At 36.2% G+C, this 24,559-nt stretch overlaps 2 protein-coding genes across 2 annotated transcripts in view; both read left to right on the top strand.

The window, feature by feature from the left end:
• Positions 1-24,559, top strand: part of sha (shavenoid) — a 228,216-nt gene that overhangs the window by 160,468 nt on the left and 43,189 nt on the right. The window contains exon 4 of the mRNA XM_074174536.1: positions 18,212-18,322. Within this exon, the coding sequence (XP_074030637.1) occupies positions 18,212-18,322 (111 nt within the window). The remainder of the gene's footprint in view (positions 1-18,211; positions 18,323-24,559) is intronic.
• LOC111516086 (facilitated trehalose transporter Tret1) lies at positions 1,604-3,143 on the top strand. The gene has a single exon (XM_023172268.2). The coding sequence runs from the start codon at positions 1,729-1,731 to the stop codon at positions 3,091-3,093; it is 1,365 nt and encodes a 454-aa protein (XP_023028036.1). The 5' UTR covers positions 1,604-1,728; the 3' UTR covers positions 3,094-3,143.

Genomic DNA, 24,559 nt, shown 5'->3' on the forward strand with positions numbered 1-24,559 from the left:
AGATTATTGGCAATTTTAGAAAAAAAGAATAATTTCTTTGAAATTTTTTTATGAATATACTCAAAATGTTCATCAAACGATAGAGTGTTATCTATCTGGAATCCCAGATATTTAGTTGAATTCACTATTTCAATTTTGTCATCATCAATGTTGAGATTAATAGTTTTAGAGTCTATTTGGCTGTATTTAAACTTGGTGGTGATTATCATCGCTTTAGTTTTCATCACATTCAGCTTGAGTTTATTAATTTTCAAATACTTGTTGACACTTGCTAGAGTATTATTCATTTTTTGTATAGCCATCGTAAGGTTCACATCGCTACATGCCAATAGAGTATCATCAGCAAAAAAGTTCATAAATTCACAGTCGACAAACAATGGCATGTCGTTTAAATATAGTATGAATAGAAGGGGTCCCAGAACACTACCCTGGGGAACTCCAACGTAATTGTCAATTTCACAAGAGAACATGTCTTTAACTCTTACCCGTTGTTTTCTGTTGGTCAAGTAATTTGATAACCAATTATACACTTTGTCCTCAATTCCATATATATTCAATTTGGCTAGTAGTATAGACCTATCAATGGTCTCAAATGCTCTTTTGAGGTCAAGGAACACGACTACAACAAACTTATTATTATCCAGCTCAGATTTAAATTTGTTTAGAGATAGTTGCACTGATGACTCACACGAATGCAATTTGCGAAAACCCGATTGATTGTTGATTAAAATGTCGTTTTTTTCCACATATTCTATTAGTTGGTTATATACTGCTGTTTCAAGTACCTTCTCAATCGGAGGTAAAGTGTTGATTGGCCTGAATTCTTTACATTTAATAGTTTGAGGAATTTTGGGTATAGGAACAATAGTACTACTTTTCAATCATTCTGGTATTACGCCAGTTTCAAGAGAGGTGTTGATAAGGTGCATTATAACGTGACCGATAGTCTCAAAAACTTGTTTCAATATTTTGAAGTTGAGGATTTCATGTATACTGCACTTATTATCCAAGGAAATTATAATTTTACGTAGGTCATTTAACGAAAGCAATCTGAATTCTGAGAAAGTTTTGTATAAATTGAAGTTCTTATTGCACCATGACTCTGAATAGTCAATGCTCGCCACAATTTCATTTATGCTTTCAACAAAATAACTGTTGGAGGAATAAGGAGGAATAAGGTGTAAAAGTGACCTAGTTAATAGATGATTGTGTTTTTAAATAGTTTATTTTGTGAAAAAGAAGGCTGAAAAGTTATCCTTTTCAGAACTTTGAAGGGCCGTAACTTTGTGGATAAGGGAGAGCGCCGCTTTTTTCTTTCGGATTCGTAATCTACGCATCAGAATATGTAAGTACACGCAAAAATTTTTTCAAAATCGCCGGGTGTCCTCAAAACAAAAATTTACCTTTTTTTTTAAACCTCCACGCCGCAACTCCGAACTTTTTTTTAACGACCTAGCGAATCAACCTCTGAAGTTTCGTACCGTAGTTAGGAAACGCCCTGTATATTGAAATACTGCTCATATGGATACTATTGACTTAAAAAAAAATACTTCAACGTTGATCGTCAAGGAAGATATCATCGTCTTTTTCTATCTACTATTGATTGTTTTCACCGAAAGAAGTATTCTCCAAACGTCAATGTCAATATCCAAAAGTCAATTTTTGTTGATATTTTTGTTAACACGCAAAGAACCCGTGGAAGATTAGAAACAAACCGTACCGAAAGTCATGTCAGAAGGCAAAAAGCTTCACCAATACATTGCGGCGGTGTCAATCTGCATCGGATCTCTTGCAGCAGGTACCATCTTAGGCTGGACGTCGAACATCACAGATGAGCTCAAGGCTGGGAAACTGAACGACCTTGACATGGACGACACGGAGCTGGGCTGGACAGGATCGTGCATGAACCTAGGAGCCATGATAATGTGTTTCCCGATCGGCTGGATAGCTGATTGGCTAGGGAGGAAACCGACAGTGCTTCTGACCATAATCCCGTTCACTATCGGCTGGGTTCTCATAACCTTCGCCCAACACGTCGCCATGGTATACGTCGGAAGGGTGTTGGTGGGTGTAGGCGGAGGCTCCTTTTCTGTAATAGCTCCGCTATACACGAGCGAGATCGCCCAGACTGAGATCAGAGGAACTTTAGGAACCTTCTTCCAGCTGTTCATCACCATCGGCATTCTCTACTCCGGCGTCTTTGGCTACGCTTTGCCCATGATGGTCTTCAACTTTGCCTGTCTCATCGTGCCTCTGGTCTTCGGCGTGGTGTTTTTCTTCCAACCGGAATCCCCGGTGTGGGATCTGAAAAAAGGCAGGAACGTTAACGCGGAGAAAAATTTCAAAAAACTCCGTGGCGAGGAATATGACGCAAGCGGAGAAGTAGCGGCTATATTGAAGGAAATTGAGGAGGACAAGCAGCGTCAGAACTTCTGGGTCGCGATGAAGACCAAGGCTTCGAAGAGAGCTACTCTGATCTGTTTCAGCTTGATGTTCTTCCAGCAATTCAGCGGAATCAACGCAGTTATGTTCTACAGCAAGGAGATCTTCATCGACGCTGGATCTTCTCTGCCAACTCCCTGGTGTGTCATCATCATCGGCGTCGTACAAGTTATAGCGACCCTCTTCGCCGCGTGGGCAATGGATAAAGCCGGTCGCAAAGTGCTGCTGATGGCTTCGGGTGGAGGCATGTCTTTCTCTTCGTTCCTGCTTGGACTGTTTTTTTCCCTGAAGAACCACGAAGTGCTGGACAAGGACGGAATAGAGAACATCGGGTTCCTGCCAATTCTCTCTCTGGTCATCTTCATCATCGCCTTTTCCGTGGGGTTAGGACCCATACCCTGGCTGGCTTCTTCTGAGATTTTCTCTCCAGACATCAAGGCGAAGTGTAGTTCTGCGGCAGCCACGTTCAATTGGTTCCTGGCGTTTTTGGTGACGAAGTTTTACTTGGATCTCGCCGATGCTATGGGAAACGACATGACCTTCTACATATTCACTGTGATTTCGGCGATTGAAGTTTTTTTTGTCCTGTTCTTTGTGCCCGAAACAAAGAACAAGTCATTCGCGGAAATTCAGGCAGAGATCGGAGGTTGAACGCTTTCTGATACGAATGTGTTTCTTCAAAATTAAAAGTTGATATTAAACTGGTGTTCGTTTTGATTATGCCAATAATAATAATAATAATTCTTTATTCTTCAGAAGGACAATACAAGTATTGTATAGGAGTAGTCGTTTATCTAAAATTAACAAAACATGATAACATTCAGTTGAATTGTATATAAGAAAACAGTAAATTTGCAGATATTATAGTCGTTCATCTATACACAAATAACAGACAAATCATAAAGGATTCACAAATACTTATTATAGTGCCTGATCGACTTTATAATAGCATCTTTCAATTAAAAAATGTTTAATTTTTTTTTAAAACATGTTAAGGTTCGACTCTCTCTTACATAGTCTGGTAATTTATTAAATAATAAAGGAACTAGTGAGTTTGAAGAGTTTTTAGATATTTGGACCCTAGAAAAGGGTATATTCAGCTGATTTTTTATTCTTGTGTCATGTTTATGAATGCTAGATCTGGTTGAAAAACTGTTATAGTTACTAAATATACAGGCTGATTCACGGTGGAGGGCACGATATCTTTTAGTTAAGAAGTACTATGATATCGAAATTTGGTTTGGAGTTAGGTGATACTTGAACACTTCCCACACGTCAGCCTAATCTCCGTTACTTCAATACAGGGTGGTAAAAAAATACAGTTTTTTCGTTTGCTTGAAAAAGTTGCTGAAATTTGATTATTTTCAATGGAACACCCTGTATATTATTGAAAATTCGGAAAGCTGCTGAAATTTGCTTTCTTTCTATGTATATCATACCTATACCTAACTAGTCAAGTTTCGGACTTATGAACATTTATTTGTGAAAATGTCCCTTCAGAATGGTATTTCCATTCGGTATTTGGTAAGCAGGCCATGATTACTATTTGACAGTAGCGTTGTGACATTCTCCTAATAATATCGACATTTTCGTCACTTCAGAAGTTGCAAATACCTTCAAAACGATGGAACAAAACTATTCAAACGAAGTTCTTAAGAATTTGTTTATTATTTTTGGACAGTGTGACAAAATTATCAGCAGAACATGTAGAAAGTTCAAAGAAATGTATCCGAATCTACCGCCAATGAACCTCAAGAAATTTATACGAATTCAGAACAATTTCAATATGTTTGGATAAACTTTAAAAAAGCACCAAGAAACTTGAAATTGGAAATATTGATATGAATAATTATAAAAAAGTAAAACAATCATGTGGAATATTTCAAAATATGTTCGAATCGCTGGCCGTTCACTTCCAAGCACTTTAAAATGCGGGTGTTGACTGCTTTCGTGGTGGCAGATCTGATTTCGTTGGGATCCAAATCTTCAAATGTTTGGGCAATCCTTTCTAACAATTCATCTCTCGAACGCACGGGTATTTTGTAAACTTTTTCTTTAAATATTCCCCACAAATAAAAATCTAATGGATTAAGATCGGGTGATCTCGCTGGCCAATTCCATGGTCCCAAACGCCTCATCCACCGATCGTCGAATAGTCTATCCAGTTCTGCGCTCACTTCTCTTGTGTAATGTGCAGGAGCTCCGTCTAGTTGGTACCAACAGTTTCGATAATCTTCGAGTGGCAGATTATCCACGAAACTGTCTACAGTATTCTCCAAAATATTCAGGTATCTTCTGGATGTTAATGACTCCTCGTATATCACGTACCTCAATTTGTTGTCCATCAACATGCAGAAGACATTAAAACTAAATTTTTCTTGAAATCCGGCTTCTTTTGTGACGTGAGGATTTTCACTGGACCAATAATGACGATTTTTTCTATTGAAAATCCCTTTTCTCGAAAATTTCGATTCATCAGCCCAAATAATTTTATTTAAAAAAAGTGGATCTTCTTGAATGCGTGTCAACAACATTTCACAAAATTCTACTCTCTGTTGAGGATCTTGAGGCTTCATTGCTTGAATTTTGGTGAATTTATAATCATGCATTTTATGTCTTCGCAAGATTCTTTGAACCGATGAATATTTTATACCCAAATCTTCTTCAGCACTTCTTATCGATGACTCGGGAAATGCGTGAAAATATGCTAAGACATTAATCTGGTTGTCTTCGAAAGTTACGGGTCGAGGCAAGTTTCTTGGTGCTTTTAAAGTTGATCCAAATGCATTGAAATTGTTCTGAATTCGTATAAATTTCTTGAGGTTTATTGGCGGTAGATTCGGATACATTTCATTGAACTTTCTATATGTTCTGCTGATAATTTTGTTACACTGTCCAAAAATAATAAACAAATTCATAAGAACTTCGTTTGAATAGTTTTGTTCCATCGTTTTGAAGGTATTTGCAACTTCTGAAGTGACGAAAATGTCGATATTATTAGGAGAATGTCACAACGCTACTGTCAAATAGTAATCATGGCCTGCTTACCAAATACCGAATGGAAATACCATTCTGAAGGGACATTTTCACAAATAAATGTTCATAAGTCCGAAACTTGACTAGTTAGGTATAGGTATGATATACATAGAAAGAAAGCAAATTTCAGCAGCTTTCCGAATTTTCAATAATATACAGGGTGTTCCATTTAAAATAATCAAATTTCAGCAACTTTTTCAAGCAAACGAAAAAACTGTATTTTTTTACCACCCTGTATTGAAGTAACGGAGATTAGGCTGACGTGTGGGAAGTGTCCAAGTATCACCTAACTCCAAACCAAATTTCGATATCATAGTACTTCTTAACTAAAAGATATCGGCATTTTTAAAAGTCATGATTTTCGAAGAAAAAAATTGAAATTAATTTTTATTTCGAAAACGGTAACAGATAGGTATAGGGAAATATCAAGAAAAGTTGTCGGGCAATTGTTGGAGATTCCAAAAATAATATTATATACAGAGTGTTCCATTTGAAAAATCAAAGTTGCTACTGCTTTCTAATAGAAGCGGCAACACCGCCTTGTCGAAAATATTTTAGTTGGCTAGAGAATGTCCGAATATGCCCTCCATTAAATTTTCAAAGTGATCCGTTGTCTGGTTCACCAGAAACGTCTAATGTGCCATCCACCGTGAATCAGCCTGTATACACACAAACTTCAAAGATAAAGAGTGATGGTAGCGTCACGATTTCACATGTTTTGAATACATCAACACAGCTTTGTCGAGAGGATAGACTAAACATCACTCGGAGTATTCTCTTTTGTGCCACAAATACATCATTAGCTCTCGAAGACCTTCCCCAGAGGGAGATGGCATATCGAAGTCTGTAGTCCACTTGGGCATAGTAGAGCATCAGCAACTGATCATTAGACAGAACTGATCTCAAATCACGTAATTGATAGGAAACAGAATTCAATTTATTGATTAAGATTTTACAGTGTTCTCCCAAGGAAATATGTTCATCTATACCGGGTGTCCCAGAGCTTTTAGGCCAGCAGATATCTCAGTTACCTGCAGAACAAAAATTAAAACAAAAATATGTATCATAGGAGAACACAAGCACTTTCATGCAGCATAGCAAAATCCACCCCCTGGTAAACAACCCCCAAGAAACCACCCCTAACTTTTGTTTTTCAAATGGCACGCCCATGTTTGTTTTGGTTCAACTTACAGTCTTTTTCATTTCTCGGTCAATGATGTATCATGGTAGGTAGAATGACATGCAGAATCATAGAAAATAAAAACACAAATGAAATATTAATGTTTAAGGTCATCTGTATTTTGATACATGATACTACAGAAAATGTTCAAAATGTTGGCCAGCACTTGCCACACATGCTTCAAGTCGCCGAATCAGCGCGCGAGTACAGGAAGCCCTAATCATTTCCGGAGTAACGGTATGACAAGCCTCTAAAATTTTTTGGGTTAAATCGTCAATATTCATTGGTTGTGTTTCGAAGGCAACTCGTTTCAGATATCCCCACAGGGAAAAGTCCAGTGGCGTGAGATCTGGAGAACGTGCAGGCCATCGCACAGGTCGACTATTCTCAATCCAACGGTCTCGAAAAGTATCATTGAGGAATGTAGTAACTACATTATGGTTATGTGCAGGAGCACCATCTTGTTGCCACCACATTTGTTGTCGTTCTTCAAGTGGAATATCTTCCAGGAGGGCAGGTAAACAATTTTCCAAGAAATGTAAATATCGGTGGCCCGTCAAAGTGTCTTGGAAAAAATGGGACCCGATGAGTCGTCCATTATGTAAACCACACCACACGTTCACACCCCACATTGTTTGGAAATTGGTTTCTCTAATCCAGTGAGGGTTGTCCTGTGACCAATAGTGCATGTTATGTCGATTAACAGTACCATTATTATGGAAGCGGGATTCGTCACTCCACAAGATTTGATTGAGGATGTTTGGATTGTCATGGACTAAAACTTGAATGTGAGCAATGAATGCCGTTCGTCTTTCGAAATCGGTAGGTCTGAGTCCTTGGTGTAAATGAATTTTGAAGGGATGATACTTGTACTGTTTGAAAATTCTTTGCACAGATGACTTACTGATCCCAATCTCTACCGCCAATGCACGAACCGAAATATGAGGATGTGCTTCGGCGTAGGCCAACACATTTATGCAATTTTCCTCAGTTCGCACGGGAGTAGGGTGTACTTGATCTGTTTTTCCTGGAAATGATCCCGTTCGCATGGTATTTTCTACATACGAAAACGTATTACGACCTGGTTGTCGACGATCAGGAAAGCGCTGCCCATACAGCCTCTCCGCAGCACGTTTATTCTTTCGGCATTCACCAAAAATTAAAAGCATATCAACGTATTCGTTGGGAGTGAAGGTAAAAGGCATTTTGATATGCAACAACAATATCACGACTGATGGCAATGTGTCATCCAGATATCAGAGGAATGAAAGGAAGCACAAAAAGTTCTAACATTTTATCGCCTCTTTTTCTGCGTAGCGTCCACTTTTTCTGGTGTCTACAATGCAGAACAATTCGATCAGTCCAGTTAATAGTACCCACTAACGTATTCAATTTTCTCGAACAATTATGATATATCGTTGGTTGAGAAATAACAAGAGCTGTCAGTTGAACGACAAACAACATGGGGTTGCCATTTGAAAAACAAAAGTTAGGGGTGGTTTCGCAGGGGTTGCTCTCGAGGGGGTGGATTTTGCTCTGCTACATGAAAGTGCTGGTGGTCTTCTATGATATACATATTTTTTTTCGATTATTTTCTGCAGGTGACTGAGATATCTGCTGGCCTAAAAGCTCTGGGACACCCGGTATATAATCCAAAAAATCGGACGGTCTTATCAACTGACTGTAAGTCTCTCCAAATAGATGGAATTCATAGAATAATCAACAGTAATATCACATAACCGTGTTTTAAAGAATGAATCGAAGAGGTTTTGTATGAATGTGTATAATTATAAAATAAAGCAAAGCGCTTTCGACTTTCGTCATCCCCAGCTCTCACCTGAAAGTATGATATCTAATTGAAAAGAAAGTGTTTTTGAAATTTTTTTTTTTAATTTTTGTGAGGTTATAAAATTTAGAAACTAAGAGGCCATTGAATGTTCGCATTGCCGAGCACAAGAAACACACACAACGAGGGGAAACCAGCAAATCAGGAATAGCAGACCATGTTTGGACCCATCAACACAACATCGAGTGGTCCCAAGCTGAGATCTTGCACAGAGAGGAACATTGGTTTAAGAGAAAATTCAAGGAAGCCGCATACATGTTGTCCAGCAACGTATTCAGCCAAGCCAGCGTAGAAATACGCAACATATGGAAACCCATCATCAAGCGAAAAATGGCCAACTCCCGCCAAAACGGTCATCTTCCACGGAACCAGTGAAGCGGAAAATGGAAAGCGGGGATAAGTGAAAGTTCTCGAACGGCCTATAAATAGTCATCTCTCGGAGGAATCAGTCCAGTCATCACCCGAAGACGATTGTAGACACTAACAATCGAAGCGTCGTGAACTAACGTGACTTGGAATCTCTCTACTTTTTATTTTTATTTTCTTTTTTCAATTTTTTTATTTTATTTATTCAATTGTTCTATTTTTACTTGTATTTTATTGAACTATTATTTCATTTCAGGTTTATTTTGGTTAATATAATTGTTATTTTCAGCTATTCATTTTCAATTCTTATTTTTTAGTTGTTTCAGGGATTTCAAATCATTTTATATAGTAGACAATGGAAGTCCGAACCAGTGAAATTCATGGTAATTGGTTGATAATGCTAGTGCTCCATCCCGAATGTATCGGGGCTTCGGGGGATAGGGCCTGACCAGCGCACACTACGGTGAAAAATAATAATGATAATAATACACACTATGACAAAATTATTGTGAAAGACGTCAGGAGGCGCATTACATAATATATTATATATAGCTGTATACATACAATAAGTGGTGAATAAATGATTTATAAACAGTCACACAGATTGAAAAAGAAAAAAACTCCAAGTTCTAGTTACGGAATCCTTCAAAAGTGAGTGTAACAATTTTTTTGTAATATGACTTGTTTTGTCATTTTTTTAAAAACATATATGTTTTTACAGTTTTTCAGTCTCGGGTAAAATATTACAAAATTTGTACCCTTTCACTTCATAACTTTTGTGAAAGAGAGAAGTAGCAACTGTTTTCCTCTAGTGTTATAGTTATGTAAACGTTCAGCCATATTGCTAGATCTTTGTTTAAAAACGTGCACACAGGCTTCTAGAATATAGGTCCCTGCCACTGTTGAAATGTTTAATTTTTTAAAAAAATGTCTGCATGAATTTCTAGAGCCTAGTTTTGCCAATATTCGTATGGCATGTTTCTGTAGAGTAAACACTCTATTTACAGAGGAGCAATTTCCCCAGTTTAAAATGCTGCTATCCAAATTTCATGTGAAAATGGAATAAAGTGCTGAAAAATACTTGAAATGTTGACAATGGCATACGGTGACTGTACTCTCGGGTCAAAAAACCGTCGCCATTGAATGACTGTTGTTTTCTGATAGGTGTCAGTCTTCAAGTATGGCCACTGACTATTTTCCTTCATAACCCTTCGTTTCCAAATACAAAAAAAAGCTATTATCAATATTTATGTCGCCTGAGATCCAGAATCCTCCTCTTGTATTCAAACAACTATCGCGTGTGCTGTCCATTTCTTCTTAGATATCCTGCAAAACAATCGACCGATTTATGGTATTTTCAAGCTCTTAAATCCCTCCGAACGTACATATTTCTCCGATTGTGTTTACCGTAGAAGATCCACAGATTGGCGCTCGTAGACCATATGGTGTCCCACTAGGAATTCAAGCGGTTTGAAACACAGTATCGATAATTAATTCGACACGTTTTTCACGTGGACCTCATCACACCATCTGTCTCTTACCCGTTAGTACTTTTGGCCTTGGTTCGATGAACCGACAGACGAACATTTGTCCAAATGAAATATTGTGGAACAGCGGAATTATTAAGATATTATGTTTAATATTCAAGTAACATTTCATTGTGAAATTTTCACTGGAAAGTTTACAAAAGCGTAACAATTGGATGGTACGAATATTGATGAACTATTTGAAGTTTTTGGTGATATAAGGAATAAATCAACATCTGGTTAGGATGAAATTTCAATACAAAATAATTGAAAATCTTCCAATAGAAGCGCTCAGAACTCTTGTATTACTAAACAATCTTTCATTCAGAAATGGCAGGTTTCCATCCTTTCCAAAAATTGTCGATAGTGATTCCTTTATACAGTGTCACACTTAAAGTCCGCATCAAATGGGATTTTTTTTGTTCATCTCTTCAAGCAACTTTTGATAACTCCATTAGGTTGTGATTTAAAAATGATGCCAAATGACATGCATATGACCGATCAAGTGATTTTTGTTCCCTGTCCAATTTGACATTTTTTCCAAAAAATGTTCAGAAAAGCAGTTATTGCTCGAAATTTCGAAAATCGGTGAAGAGAAACGATGATTGTTTTTTCATTTTTTACCCATGTACCAATTTTCAGCTCTCTAGTACAAATTTAGTTTTTTTACAGTTTTTCGAAAATTTGACATTTGCCGATTTCTCAAATTTAGCCAAACCTCAACAAAGTTAGTGCTTTATGCATAACTTATCTTTTCAACGCATTTTTATTACCAATTGCAATTCTAAATACAACTTATTTTGCAAAAATTTAAAACACCAGAAAAAATTATGCCAAAAATGATGCAAAGTTGATACAGTTTTCAAAAACAGATAAATATTTCACTTTATTTCTACTTTTTGCGAAATAGCTTGATACATAAGCATAATTAAAAAACAATATCAATGAAAAGTCAATAACTTATTCTTTACTGCACTTTACAAACAGTTAAACCTTTGATTTACTACTTACGAAAAATTACAACGCAATTAAACTAAGGAAAGGAATTATACGAAAGTAATTTCACATTTACTAAATATCTTTTATAAGGTATGAATAAACAAAATTACTTCAGAAAAAAATTTAGATTTTGTTGCCTAGAAAACTAAACCGTAAAAAATTCTAACAAACAACTGTTGAAATAAAGTTATAATTTAAATTAAGAACACTAAATCAAATCGAAACATATGCCTAAACCATGTAAATACCAATAGAAATACAAAATAAAAAGTCACATTTCGGTGTGCCTTCCACCACGTTCAATGCAATCAATTGTCCTTTCTAAACCATCTTTAACTGCATTCTTTATACTACGGGGTTTCGTGCTTACAACACATTCTCGAATAACTGCCTCTAAATGGTTTATATCTCGAAAAGGTCTTTGCTTATACACCTTTTGTTTTAAGTAACCCCACAAGAAGAAATCTAGTGGGGTTATATCAGGAGATCTAAGCGGCCAAAAGTGTTCCATATTGCGACTGATTACTTTGCCCCTAAATATTTCCAAAAGACGCTCTTTAACCACCCTTGTAGTATGAATAGGTGCACCATCACACTGATACCACACAACATTTCTTACTTGAAGGGGCATATTATCCAAAACTTCAGATAGTTCGGTATTCACAAAGTGTAGGTAGTCCGCAGAATTTAAATTATGTCTAAAAAAGTATGGTCCTATAATTTGATCGTTTAATATGCCACACCATACATTCGTCTTAAACGAATATTGATCTCGACATTCGATTACGAAATGTGGGTTTTCTTTTGCCCACCACCTGCAGTTTTGCGAGCTCACAACGCCATTTGAAGAGAAGGTCGCTTCATCTGTCCATAAAATTTGATAAGGAAAATGATAATTTTCTTCTTTTTCCCCTTGAAACCAAAAAAAAAATACAAGCGCATATCGAAGTCCCTTTCTTTTAATGTATTGATAAATTTCGGTTTATACGGCGTAAATTTATTTTTGTGTAAAATACGTCGTACACTCTCTCGGTTAACATCTGTTCTATCTGCAATATCTTGAATACTTGTTTTTTCATGTTCTACGACATCCAAACATATTTCAAATTCCACTTCTTCAGTATGTCTAGAAGGCTGATGTGCTTTTCTAAAATTACTCTCAACCGAGCCAGTAGATTTAAACTTAGCTATTATCCTACTAACTGTTGACTGATGAATATTTCTTGCAGGATGTCTGGCATTGAAAATATCAGATACTTGTCGGTGACCGGTATTCTCGCCGCATATTGAAACGATTTCAATTTTCTCTTGAAGATTCAGCATTTTTAACAACTCACTAGACAACGAATAAACTATTTTAAATTCAAAACTGATAAACACTATTATGAGTTATTCAACAAATGTCATATGACAATAAAATATTTTGCTTATTCAGTTCAGTTCAATTGTTTCCACAGTACCCTTAGTTTAATTTCGTTGTAATTTTTCGTAATTAGTAAATCAAAGTGCAGTAAAGAATAAGTTATTGACTTTTCATTGATATTGTTTTATAATTATGCTTATGTATCAAGCTATTTCGCAAAAAGTAGAAATGAAGTGAAATATTTATCTGTTTTTAAAAACTGTATCAACTTTGCATCATTTTTGGTATAATTTTTTGTGGTGTTTTAAATTTTTGCGAAATAAGTTGTATTTAGAATTGCAATTGGTAATAAAAATGCGTTGGCATAAAGCACTAACTTTGTTGAGGTTTGGCTAAATTTGAGAAATCGGCAAATGCCAAATTTTTGAAAAACTGTAAAAAAACTAAATTTGTACTAGAGAGCTAAAAATTGGTACATGGGTAAAAAATAAAAAAACAATCATCTTTTCTCCTTACTGATTTTCGAAATTTCGAGCAATAACTGCTCTTCTGAACATTTTTTGGAAAAAATGTCAAATTGGACAGGGAAGAAAAATCACTTGATGGGTCATATGCATGTCATTTGGCATCATTTTCAAAGCACAACCTAATGGAGATATCAAAAGTTGCTTGAAGAGATGAACAAAAAAAAATCCCATTTGATGCGAACTTTATGTGTGACACTGTATAAAGGTAACTCTATAGATGATCCTTTAAATTATCGACCAATATCTCTCATTCCTACTATTCCTACTATAAAAAAGTTATTCATAAATATCTTAAATATCCTTTACCTAATTTTGTTGTAATTTGGCAATGGTATTTATAACATTAAGAAGCTTTCAAATCTATTGTTGACAAATTGATTTGCAGGTAGTGGTTCCACTAGTTAATTACCGAAAAATCAATTAGGATAATCATCATTTAACAAAGTCCACATCGGACCAAAAAACTTTAGGTATATAAACAGCTAACCCTTGTCTTTAGATTCAGTATCAATTTGCTTCTCTTGAAGATGCTAACCTTGTTAGCGAAACGCCCGTCGAGTGCAAAAATATAAGTTTGGTGTTAGGGTAGTTGATCTCTAGAAAAAGTTTTCAACTTTTACACCAAAGGTTCCAATATCATCGTTCAAACCGATTTTTGTGAAAATCTTAGTGTTTTTGGGTATTTTCATCAATATGGCTTTCTGAAACAAAGATAACATTACGTGTGAGAAATCTGTGTCAATCAATCATACTATAATGTACAAGAATTTTATAACGATAATTTTTTTAAAAATATTTTTTTATTTATTTGATATTTGATATTTATATGTTTATATATATATATATATATATATATATATATATATATATATATATATATATATATATATATATATTATGTATGAGTGAAAATAAATGCACTTTGTTTTTACATATAACTGCATTATAGATTATATAGATTAAGTGAAACTTTGTCCACAAGATCAATCTTATGACAATAAAGTATATCCTCTCTTTCTCTCTCTCTCTCGTTTTTCCAAATGGATTTAATTTCCGGCGATTCAAAGTCCAATGTGAATCGCTACTATCGCACAGGAACCGCTCTACGAGCGCCTTAAAGATTTTCCTGTAGTACTTCTGTTTTGTTCTTAAAAAATAAGGTGCTTTTTCGATATTAAATTATAATAAGGAAAAAAATTGATATTTTATATCCAGAAAATTACAGTATATTTAGGACATGAAAAGGTGAGTTTCTTCCAAATTTGGTGAAGAAAAAAAATGTTTATAGAATGTAAATATGAAAAACAAAAAAATTAATTATTTCAATTTTTTGCATGAATTTTGAGGTTATGTGAAAAAAGTGTCAATACAAAAGTTGTAGATCTTTTTATAATCTTTGCCGTCCAAATCTTCCATAGGAATGAATACCGGAAATCGCAATGAACCGTTTTTTACCCTCGAAAACACATCCACTTTAATTTCTCGACCTCAGATCGCACCTAATACCGAATACCCTTTTCAATTTCAATGCAAAGTTTGCACCAACCTACGCTCGTATTCTACCCATTTTCCGCTCTGTGGATTCACATTGTAATGAAAATGGAATAATATACTTGAAACTTCAACTATAGGTACTCTTTCAGCGATTTCCAACGGTTTTTACTAACTCATTTAGTTGTCTATATTAATTCTGAAATATTCAACAGAATTCTCCAAAATTATAGCTTATGAATAATTTATTGGGTGTAACGGTTTCAATTCAGAAAGCATTTATCCATGAACTTTTTTTAATGGAAGTTATGTTGGAGATATTTATTGTTGTGTCAGTCAGCACGCATTAGTGACATATCGAAATGGTGGGATTTTTTGTCCAAATCGACATCTACTATTTATGTTGATTTGGATTCGATGTTTGAAGCAGGTGGAATAGTTATTCATTGGACCAAGGTATTGAATGGATTTTTATTCCCTCGTAAATTTGTAAGTCACCCGACCTATTGATACACACAAACTTGTATATAGATAATTCAAGTCCGGTAATACAGGCACAATGTACATATGTGAATATGTTTGAAAATTTCGACGTCAATTTCGAACTCGAAATCACTATTTTGATGCCAAAATTTTATTGAAACTCGAAAACTTTCGCCTTTAAATCCTTCAAACTTGAAATTTTGAGATATATTTCGACATTGAACTCAAAATTTCTACTTTAATTCCAAAATTTTGAGTCCATTTTCGAAATTTTGGCTTTGACCTCGATATTCTGATATTCTGAGTTCAAACCCTTCAAACTCGAAAATTTGAGATTTATTTCGACTTTGAATTCGAAATTCCTACTTTTCTTTTGAAATTGTTACTTTGATTCCAAAATTTTGGCTTCATTCTCAAAATTTTAGCTTTAATCTCGAAATTTGGAGTTTAACCCTTTTGAACTCGAAAATATGAGAGTTATTTCAACTTTGAACTCGACATTTCTACTTTGATCTCAAAATTTTGACTTCATTCTCGAAATTTTTGCTTTGATCTCGAAAATTTGAGATTCAATCCTTTTAATCTTGAGAATATGAGTTATTTCGACTTTGAACTCGAAATTTCTACTTTGATTTGAAAATTTTGACTTCATTCTCGCAATTTCTCGAAATTCCGAGTTCAACCCCTTCACACTGGGAAATTTGAGAGTTATTTCGACTTTGAACTCGAAAGTCCTACTTTGATTCCGAAGTTTATACTGTGATTCCAAAATTTTGACTTCATCCTCGAAATTTTGGCTGTGATCTTGAAATTCCGAGTTCAACCCCTTTAAACTCGAAAATATGAGAGTTTTTTTCAACTTTAAAACCGAAATTCCTACTTTGATTTCAAAATTTTGACTCCATTCTTGAAATTTTGTCTTTGATCTTGAAATTTTGAGTTCAACCCCTTTAAACTCGGAAATTAGGGAGTTAATTCGACTTCGAACTCGAAATTCCTACTTTGATTCCGAAATTGCTACTTTGATTCCAAAATTTTGACTTCATTCTCGAAATTTTGGCTGTGATCTCGAAATTTCGAGTTCAACCCCTTTAAACTCGAAAATATGAGAGTTTTTTCAACTTTGAAACCGAAGTTCCTACTTTGATTTCAAAATTTTGACTCCATTCTTGAAATTTTGGCTTTGATCTTGAAATTTTGAGTTCAACCCCTTTGAACTCGAAAATATGAGAGTTATTTCGACTTTGAACTCGGAATTTCTACTTTGATTTCAAAATTTTAACTCTATTTTTGAAATTTTGGCTTTGATCTTGAAATTTTGGGTTCAACCCTTTCAAACTCGGAAATTTGAGAGTTAATTCGACTTTGAACTCGAGATTCCTACTTTGATTCCGAAATTTCTACTTTGATTCCAAAATTTTGACTTTATTCTCGAAATTTTGGCTGTGATCTCGAAATTCCGAGTTCAACCCCTTTAAACTCGAAAATATGAGAGTTTTTTCAACTTTGAAACCGAAGTTCCTACTTTGATTTCAAAATTTTGACTCCATTCTTGAAATTTTGGCTTTGATCTTAAAATTTTGAGTTCAACCCCTTTGAACTCGAAAATATGAGAGTTAATTCGACTTCAAACTCGAAATTCCTACTTTGATTCCGAAATTTCTACTTTGATTCCAAAATTTTGACTTCATTCTCGAAATTTTGGCTCTGATCTCGAAATTTTGAGTTCAACCCCTTCAAACTCCGAAATTTGAGAGTTAATTCGACTTTGAACTCGAGATTCCTACTTTGATTCCGAAATTTCTACTTTGATTCCAAAATTTTGACTTTATTCTCAAAATTTTGGCTGTGATCTCGAAATTCCGAGTTCAACTCCTTTAAACTCGAAAATATGAGAGTTTTTTCAACTTTGAAACCGAAGTTGCTACTTTGATTTCAAAATTTTGACTCCATTCTTGAAATTTTGGCTTTGATCTTGAAATTTTGGGTTCAACCCCTTCAAACTCGGAAATTTGAGAGTTAATTCGACTTCAAACTCGAAATTCCTACTTTGATTCCGAAATTTCTACTTTGATTCCAAAATTTTGACTTCATTCTCGAAATTTTGGCTCTGATCTCGAAATTTTGAGTTCAACCCCTTTAAACTCCGAAATTTGAGAGTTAATTCGACTTTGAACTCGAGATTCCTACTTTGATTCCGAAATTTCTACTTTGATTTCAAAATTTTGACTTTATTCTCGAAATTTTGGCTGTGATCTCGAAATTCCGAGTTCAACCCCTTTAAACTCGAAAATATGAGAGTTTTTTCAACTTTAAAACCGAAATTCCTACTTTGATTTCAAAATTTTGACTCCATTCTTGAAATTTTGTCTTTGATCTTGAAATTTTGAGTTCTACCCCTTTAAACTCGAAAATATGAGAGTTATTTCGACTTTGAACTCGGAATTTCTACTTTGATTTCAAAATTTTGACTCTATTCCTAAAATTTTGGCTTTGATTTTGGAATTTTGGGTTCAACCCCTTTAAACTCGGAAATTTGAGAGTTAATTCGACTTCGAACTCGAAATTCCTACTTTGATTCCGAAATTTCAACTTTGTTTCCGAAATTTTGACTTCATTCTCGAAATTTTGGCTCTAATGGCGACATTATTCGAGCTTAGCCATTGGCTTTCGCTTTAGACTATACCAACAATAGACAATTGTCAAATGTAATTCGAAAGGCTTCCATCTTTCTTCAAAATATAAGATCCTTGTCATAAATTTATTCCGAATCCTACTGTTGAAAAATAGATTTCATTTCGATGAGACTTGCATGTACCGACTTATATGATGCTAAAATTCAAATTTTCACAAACTGTCAATAGAAAATCTCTTAATGACTACGTTATAATTGATTTTCATCACGTATCGACCTGTCATATCTTACATAATTAACATCAATGTTATTTTCAGAATGTATCCTGTCTCCTTTTGTAGGAGGATCGACATCTCAGCAGATACCTTTCGTGTATCTTCCACTGAGGGGGCAAATAATCCATCCTGGAAAAGCAATCTCTTTATCAGGTAAGACACAATTCATTATTTTTCCTTGCATTTTCCCAACAGGTTGTTCCAGCCTGTTTTAGCCTGTAGTCATTTATTTCAAGATGAAGTGTTTGCGTCAAAAATACATTGTACCGATTGCAATGAAGAATGCGAATTTAATTTTGATAATTCACTGTACAGATGTAACAAAGAACAAAAAGTTGGAGTATTGAAGAAAAAAGCCGAAGTCGTTAGTTGTATTTCCACCAAAACTGCCAGAAAGTACACCTTTTTTGACGTAAGCGATTTATAAAAATGTCAAAAATTAGTTCAAACGAAGTTTTCAATAGTTTTTTTTAAATGTTACTAGTAAGTAACTTTAAGAGAGTCATAGTTACGACCGCACCGGGGGGACTGGGGGGCCGGTTAGGCCCCCCAGACGCACCCTGGCGTTGGATGCGATCGGGTGTGGAGGGGTGGATTTTCGGGAAATCCTTGCGGGTACCGCCCCTCACCCCACACCAACAGGATTTCGCAGGGCTTCCTCCCGCTCACCGAACCCGGAATTGCTTCCTCACATCTACTTAGTGTAGCTAACCAAGAGACAGGACCATCGGCAGCGTTCGACCGAACGTTCGTACAATTTAACTAAGCTCGTCTTTCGCCAGAGAGTGCTCGCGTCGCACACCTGCCCCCGCCAACCATGCCAAATCAATTGGGAATATGGTCCCGGAAGTGGCCGGTCGGGGTCCTAAGCTCGAATACTAGTAGCTCCGTCCAACCGGGGTCCGACACCTCAAGCGTCTGCCTTGGTGCCCTCCAAGACTCGACTCGGATACTAGAGCCCGGAACAGAAGCAGGCGAGGATCACGGAACAGCATAAGCCGTCCAGTGCCTCAGAATGGGGCTGCAATGCACCCATGAATGGATTACCGCAACCCTGTATCCCTTCACCCGCTAGCGGAGCCGCTGCCCCTAAGAGGCCAACGCCAGTTGGAGATGAGGCTCACTAGCCTCCAGCCGCGAGCGGGCACTCACCTCCCCCCTAGAACTCATGTTAGGAAAGTTCCCTTTCCAACGTTTGATGAGTAACCGTCGAGGACTCTCACGAGCATCCTCTACCACACATCATATGTCGAAGATGTCGCGCCCATTACCCGTGTAGGTGTGGGATAGGGCGGTTCATCAACAACTTTTGGGTGTACGCCGTGTGGTCTGCACCGCATACCCTTACGTTACCCCGAGGGGCACTCATGTTAGGAAAGTTACCTTTCCAGCGTTGGATGAGTAACCGCCGAGGGCTCTTGCGAGACACCTCTCCCACACATCTAGCTTGAAACCGGCCAACGCCTGTTACCCGCAGGTGCGGGATTGGGTGGTTGACCGATAACTTTACTGGGTGAGTGCCGTGTGGTCTGCACCGGGGGACTGTCAAACACCCATAAGAGAGAGACAGTGATCCCCCGCCACTCACCCCGGAGATGTCACCGGAAATCAAGTTTATTAAAGAAAAAATGTTAATTGTCATATTAATAAGTTTCAAAGGATATGAGAATCTGATGTAGTAAATAAATATTCTTTATCTTCAGTATGAATTGTGCAAAAAAATGCAATTTTATCAACTTTGAAAGACTGTAACTCTGGAAATGGTAGGGTGCACCAAATTTTTCTTTCGAATTCGTATTCTGCACGTCAAAAAGCGTAAGCACGCTCATTTTTTCAATCGGGAGATACAGCATATCTGAAATTTTACTGAAACTTGAAAAAAAATTATAAAAAGTATCAGTGATCGCTAATAACGAATCTGACCCACCTCGTTAACAGTAAAAAAATTACCCGACCTGCAAACTGTAATATTGCTCGAATGCATATTGTCATCTACTTACCTCCTCTTTGGATAATCAAATCCGAAAACTTCACGAAAAAAAAAACATGTGTATTAGTACCCCGAATGGGAAACGACTCACCAAAGTTTCAATGGATGGCTTTTAAATTTTCAACAGACGGGTTATTTTTTAGGCGTGTTGCAAGCTGACCTTACATGATGAGAAGTAAAAAATACCGTTTAAAGCCATTTGTGACAATAAAACACGTTTCAAAAGGAGAATGTTGTTTAAAAGAAACCTCTTATTTAGCACACATATGTTATTTGATTTGAATTGGAAATTTTATCACAAATATCTCGACTAGATTAAAAAATTCTCATCCACTTATAATTTCAAAATCTGAAATTATCATAATTAGAAGAATCCTACGATGAACAACTATATTCATTTATTACGCATTTCAATTCTTCATAATAGGCAAGTTGTATTTCAAAAATATATCAAGCTAGTGAATTTAGTTATTCATCTGTTGACAGTTACCCACTCACGAACGAGTTCTGGCGATGGTTAATTACTGAAGATGAAACTTCGATACACCATTACACGCCCAAAATAAGAATATATTGGTGGTATGGAACTGAGATGTATTTATCTTGGTTTTTGTCCTTTCTGAAAGTCGAGACTTCATTCATTCTTAACCTAAACTTCTTCTTCCTTATTGTCATCTACAATACCCCTCGAGAAACCGTTAGTGGCTGCTATTTCCTGTATTGTACGTCTTTCTTTTGTGAACCTATCATGTGTTAGAGGGAAAGTCAAAAGACGATGTACTAAACAATTCAACCCAGCACGTTTGTGCTGTCCACAGTGATGTGAACTGTCACGAATATACCTGTACGTGCTTGTTTCTTTTCTGAATATATCGTGTTCTAACCCTCCATATTGGCTCCTCATTACCAAAACGTCAAGAAATGGTAGTTGTCCCTTATTTTCTAACTCATACGTGAATTTGATTGATGGACATCTATTATTTAAAATGGAAACAAAGTCGTCAATATTCGATTTTTTCGTATCGAATATCGCGAAAATATCATCCACATACCTTAGCCAAATCCTAGGAAAATACTTCGACTTTTCTTTGGTTTCCATTTCGAATCTGCTCATGAACAGGTCTGCCAGGTAGGGGGACAAGGGATTTCCCATGGCCGTTCCTTCCTGTTGTTCATAAAAGCAACCTTTTGTTTTTGTTTCATACACAAAAAAAAGTAACACCTAATAAGAGTAACTCACATAGAAAATTTAGAGTAAATGTTCAAAATGTGCGCCATTTTGCTCCATGGAACAATAAAGATTTTGTTCGAATTTTGCTCTTACATTATTCAACATCTCAGGAGTTAAAGCTCGGCATTCATCAATAATTCTACGACGTAATTCATCCAAATTGGCTGGCTGTGTAGCATAAACTTTAGACTTTGAATATCCCCACAAAAAGTAGCCCAGTGGTGTTAAATCTGGTGATCGTGCTGGCCATTCAATTGGACCTCTTCTACCAATCCATTGCCCTTCAAAATGATTATTCAAAAATTTTCGAACCTGCTGGGCATAATGGGGTGGTACACCGTCTTGTTGAAAATGGATAAATTCATCTTGACATCTTGGATCCTGTTATTAATTTTATCTATACGAGGTTGTATTGCCTCTTCAAGAAGTTGTAAATAAGAATCACCGGTTAAATTTCCATCGATGAAAAATGGACCTATAATATGATTGCCTAATATTTCGGCCCAGACATTCAACTCCTGGGGATGTTGGATATATATTTCTGCGTATTGTCTTGGTTTTCATCCGACCAATAACGGCAATTGTTACGGTTCACGCAACCATTTGAATAAAATGAGCTTTCGTCCGAAAAACAGATGTTATAAAGCAGCTCGGGATTTTGCATTAATCTCTCACTCATGCCATCACAAAACTCCTGTCTTTGGTCAAAATCATCCTCATTGAGTTCATGAACAAGTTTAATTTTATAAGGATGGAATTTGTGGTTTTTAAGGATTCTCCATGCGCTCATATGGCTTATTCCGGCCATTGCTGATAAACCTCTGGTACTTAACCTGGGATTGGCGATGACTTGACCAATCACTCCAGTCGCATTATCGTCATTCACTACCCTTCTCTGAACATTTCTTTTCTTATTTAAAACCGAACCTGTCTCCCTGAATTTTGCGAACAAATCCAGAACGTGATTTCTGCTTAGGTGTTTACCAGGATTTTGCTCGTTAAATAAAATTGATGTTCTATTAGTATTTTGGTCGTTGCCAAAAAATAAAGCAATAACTGAATCCCTTTCAGTAGTAGTATAAGGCATTTTTAAAGAAATAACAATACACGACCCGTTTAAATAACACAATCGAACGATGTACTAATGAAAACTGGAAGAAGAGGAGTGGGTTTTGATTTTAAAAAAGGGACTTTATTCAACAAAAAACTGATAAGAAGAACTGCTCGAACATTTTTTTTATTTAGGCATACAAGTTACCGAGTGGTCTGTCTGATGTATTATTAACATGGCAATTTTAACTTCAAATTATCTCGAAAACTAATCGTTACAAAAATTTTCTTTTAACAGAGTTGTAAAGGTATTCAAAAGACCTTTAAAACAAGGTGCCACTCGACCTACTTTCCCTATCTAAATAAGAGTCGTCGAACGCACCCCTACGAGGGGGTGCGTACTACAAAAAGTCTGATAAGTCTAAAAGGTGTCCCCCTTGAATTGAAAATCGACGTGTCCGAGCTTTTTTTCAAAATCTTACTTTTTATATTCAAAAACGGCTCTGTTAAGTTTTCGTTGTTACACACTATATTTTTCTTCATTATGCAAGACATTAAACACCAGCAAGAACTTTAAATGTGACTTTAAATGAAACACGTGAGCTGTAAACAATACTGTTTGTTGATAACCAGGTGATACGGCGTCACCTGACACGGCCACTCCATAGCAAATGCGATAACATGAAAATAATTAACTGACAAGAGATGTCAAAATGTGTTTTTATAGAAACCCTAAATACAACTATTTTATTATGAAAACAGGACAGTTTTACAAAAAACTTTGTATGATATTTGTGTTAAAAGTAAGTTTCATTTTGTTCGTGAAATTGCACAACCTTCGTTTCGCAAACTTTTTCACTCACAAAATAAAACCTTACTTCTAACACTCATATCATAAATAGCTATTCCGTCTGGAAAAATGATGGCGACTGTTTTTTTGGGATAGTCATAAAGTTATTTCAATCGATTATCTTCAAAAAGAAAAAACCATTACAGAAGGATACTACGCATCATTACTTGACAAGCTGAAGGCAGAACTTGGGGGAAAACGGCCACATTTACAGAAAAAGAAATTTCTTTTTCACCAAGACAACACACTGTCTCATACCGTCGGTTGCCGTGGTCAAAATGCATGAATTACGGTTTAAACTGCGTGACCATCCGCCTTACTCACCCGATCTAGCCCCAAGCGACTTCTTTTTGTTCAGTCATCTGAAAATTGCGCTGAGAGGACAGAAATTTTTGTCAAATAAATAGGCAATCACCGTCATGTGAACAATTATTTTGCAGAGAAAAACGCCGAGTACTATTTGAACAGATTGCAGAGATGGGATCATCGCTGGGAGAAGTGTGTAGAGTAAAAAAGAGACTATGTTGAGAAAAAAATATAAAAAAACATCTTGTATCTTCGTTAGGTCGAAAATTTTACGTACCTACCTCGTATATTGTTCTGCCTGTACCAGTCATCGAGAATGATTTCGTTAATTTCTTACCTCCATTACCGAATTAGCATTTTTAATCGGACGAGAGGGTTCATCCGTCGCACCTGACACTTAACTCGGCTTCCGCGTCTAACTCCTCCAGAACTCTATGAGCAATTGCTCGCCAGCCGTGACAGCTCGCCGTACGATCTCTATCGAGCCGCTAATAAACGCCCATAACCAAAACGAATGAAATTAACAATTCATAATTTCCCTGAAGCATGACATCCGGTCTTCCTTGATGTGTTCTCGAACTTGACCATGATAAATTTAAGGAAATATCGCCTGATTACGTCTGCGGAACGTTCGATGTGTGCGGATTATTTCTAACTAGAAGGCCTAGCCTCTCGTTTCGTATTCGTTTTGCAACATTTGTCTCTAATAATCCAATCTTGGTTGTCACAGAAACAAAGACGGTAGTAAATTGCTGTTGGATTTTTACAACTTTGAGCTAGTCGAATGTAGCAATTTAATGTCAGATTCCGGATTCACCAGGTATATTACATGGACTGAAAAGTTCGTAAGCTGACCCACAGATGGCGTTACCAGTATTGAATCCATATGATTTTTAGTCAACCCTAACCTTCAAAAGACGCGTGTACAAGTTTCACAGCTGTCGGACTATTATTTTGTGGGAT

Source organism: Leptinotarsa decemlineata, unplaced genomic scaffold, assembly GCF_025532065.1.
Source record: "Leptinotarsa decemlineata unplaced genomic scaffold, Ldec_3_MD MMD2_tig00000591_RagTag_RagTag, whole genome shotgun sequence".
NCBI lineage: Eukaryota > Metazoa > Arthropoda > Insecta > Coleoptera > Chrysomelidae > Leptinotarsa > Leptinotarsa decemlineata.

Coding starts and splice junctions, on each gene's coding strand:
- LOC111516086 (XM_023172268.2), top strand. CDS start 1,729: ATGTCAGAAGGCAAAAAGCTTCACCAATACATTGCGGCGGTGTCAATC.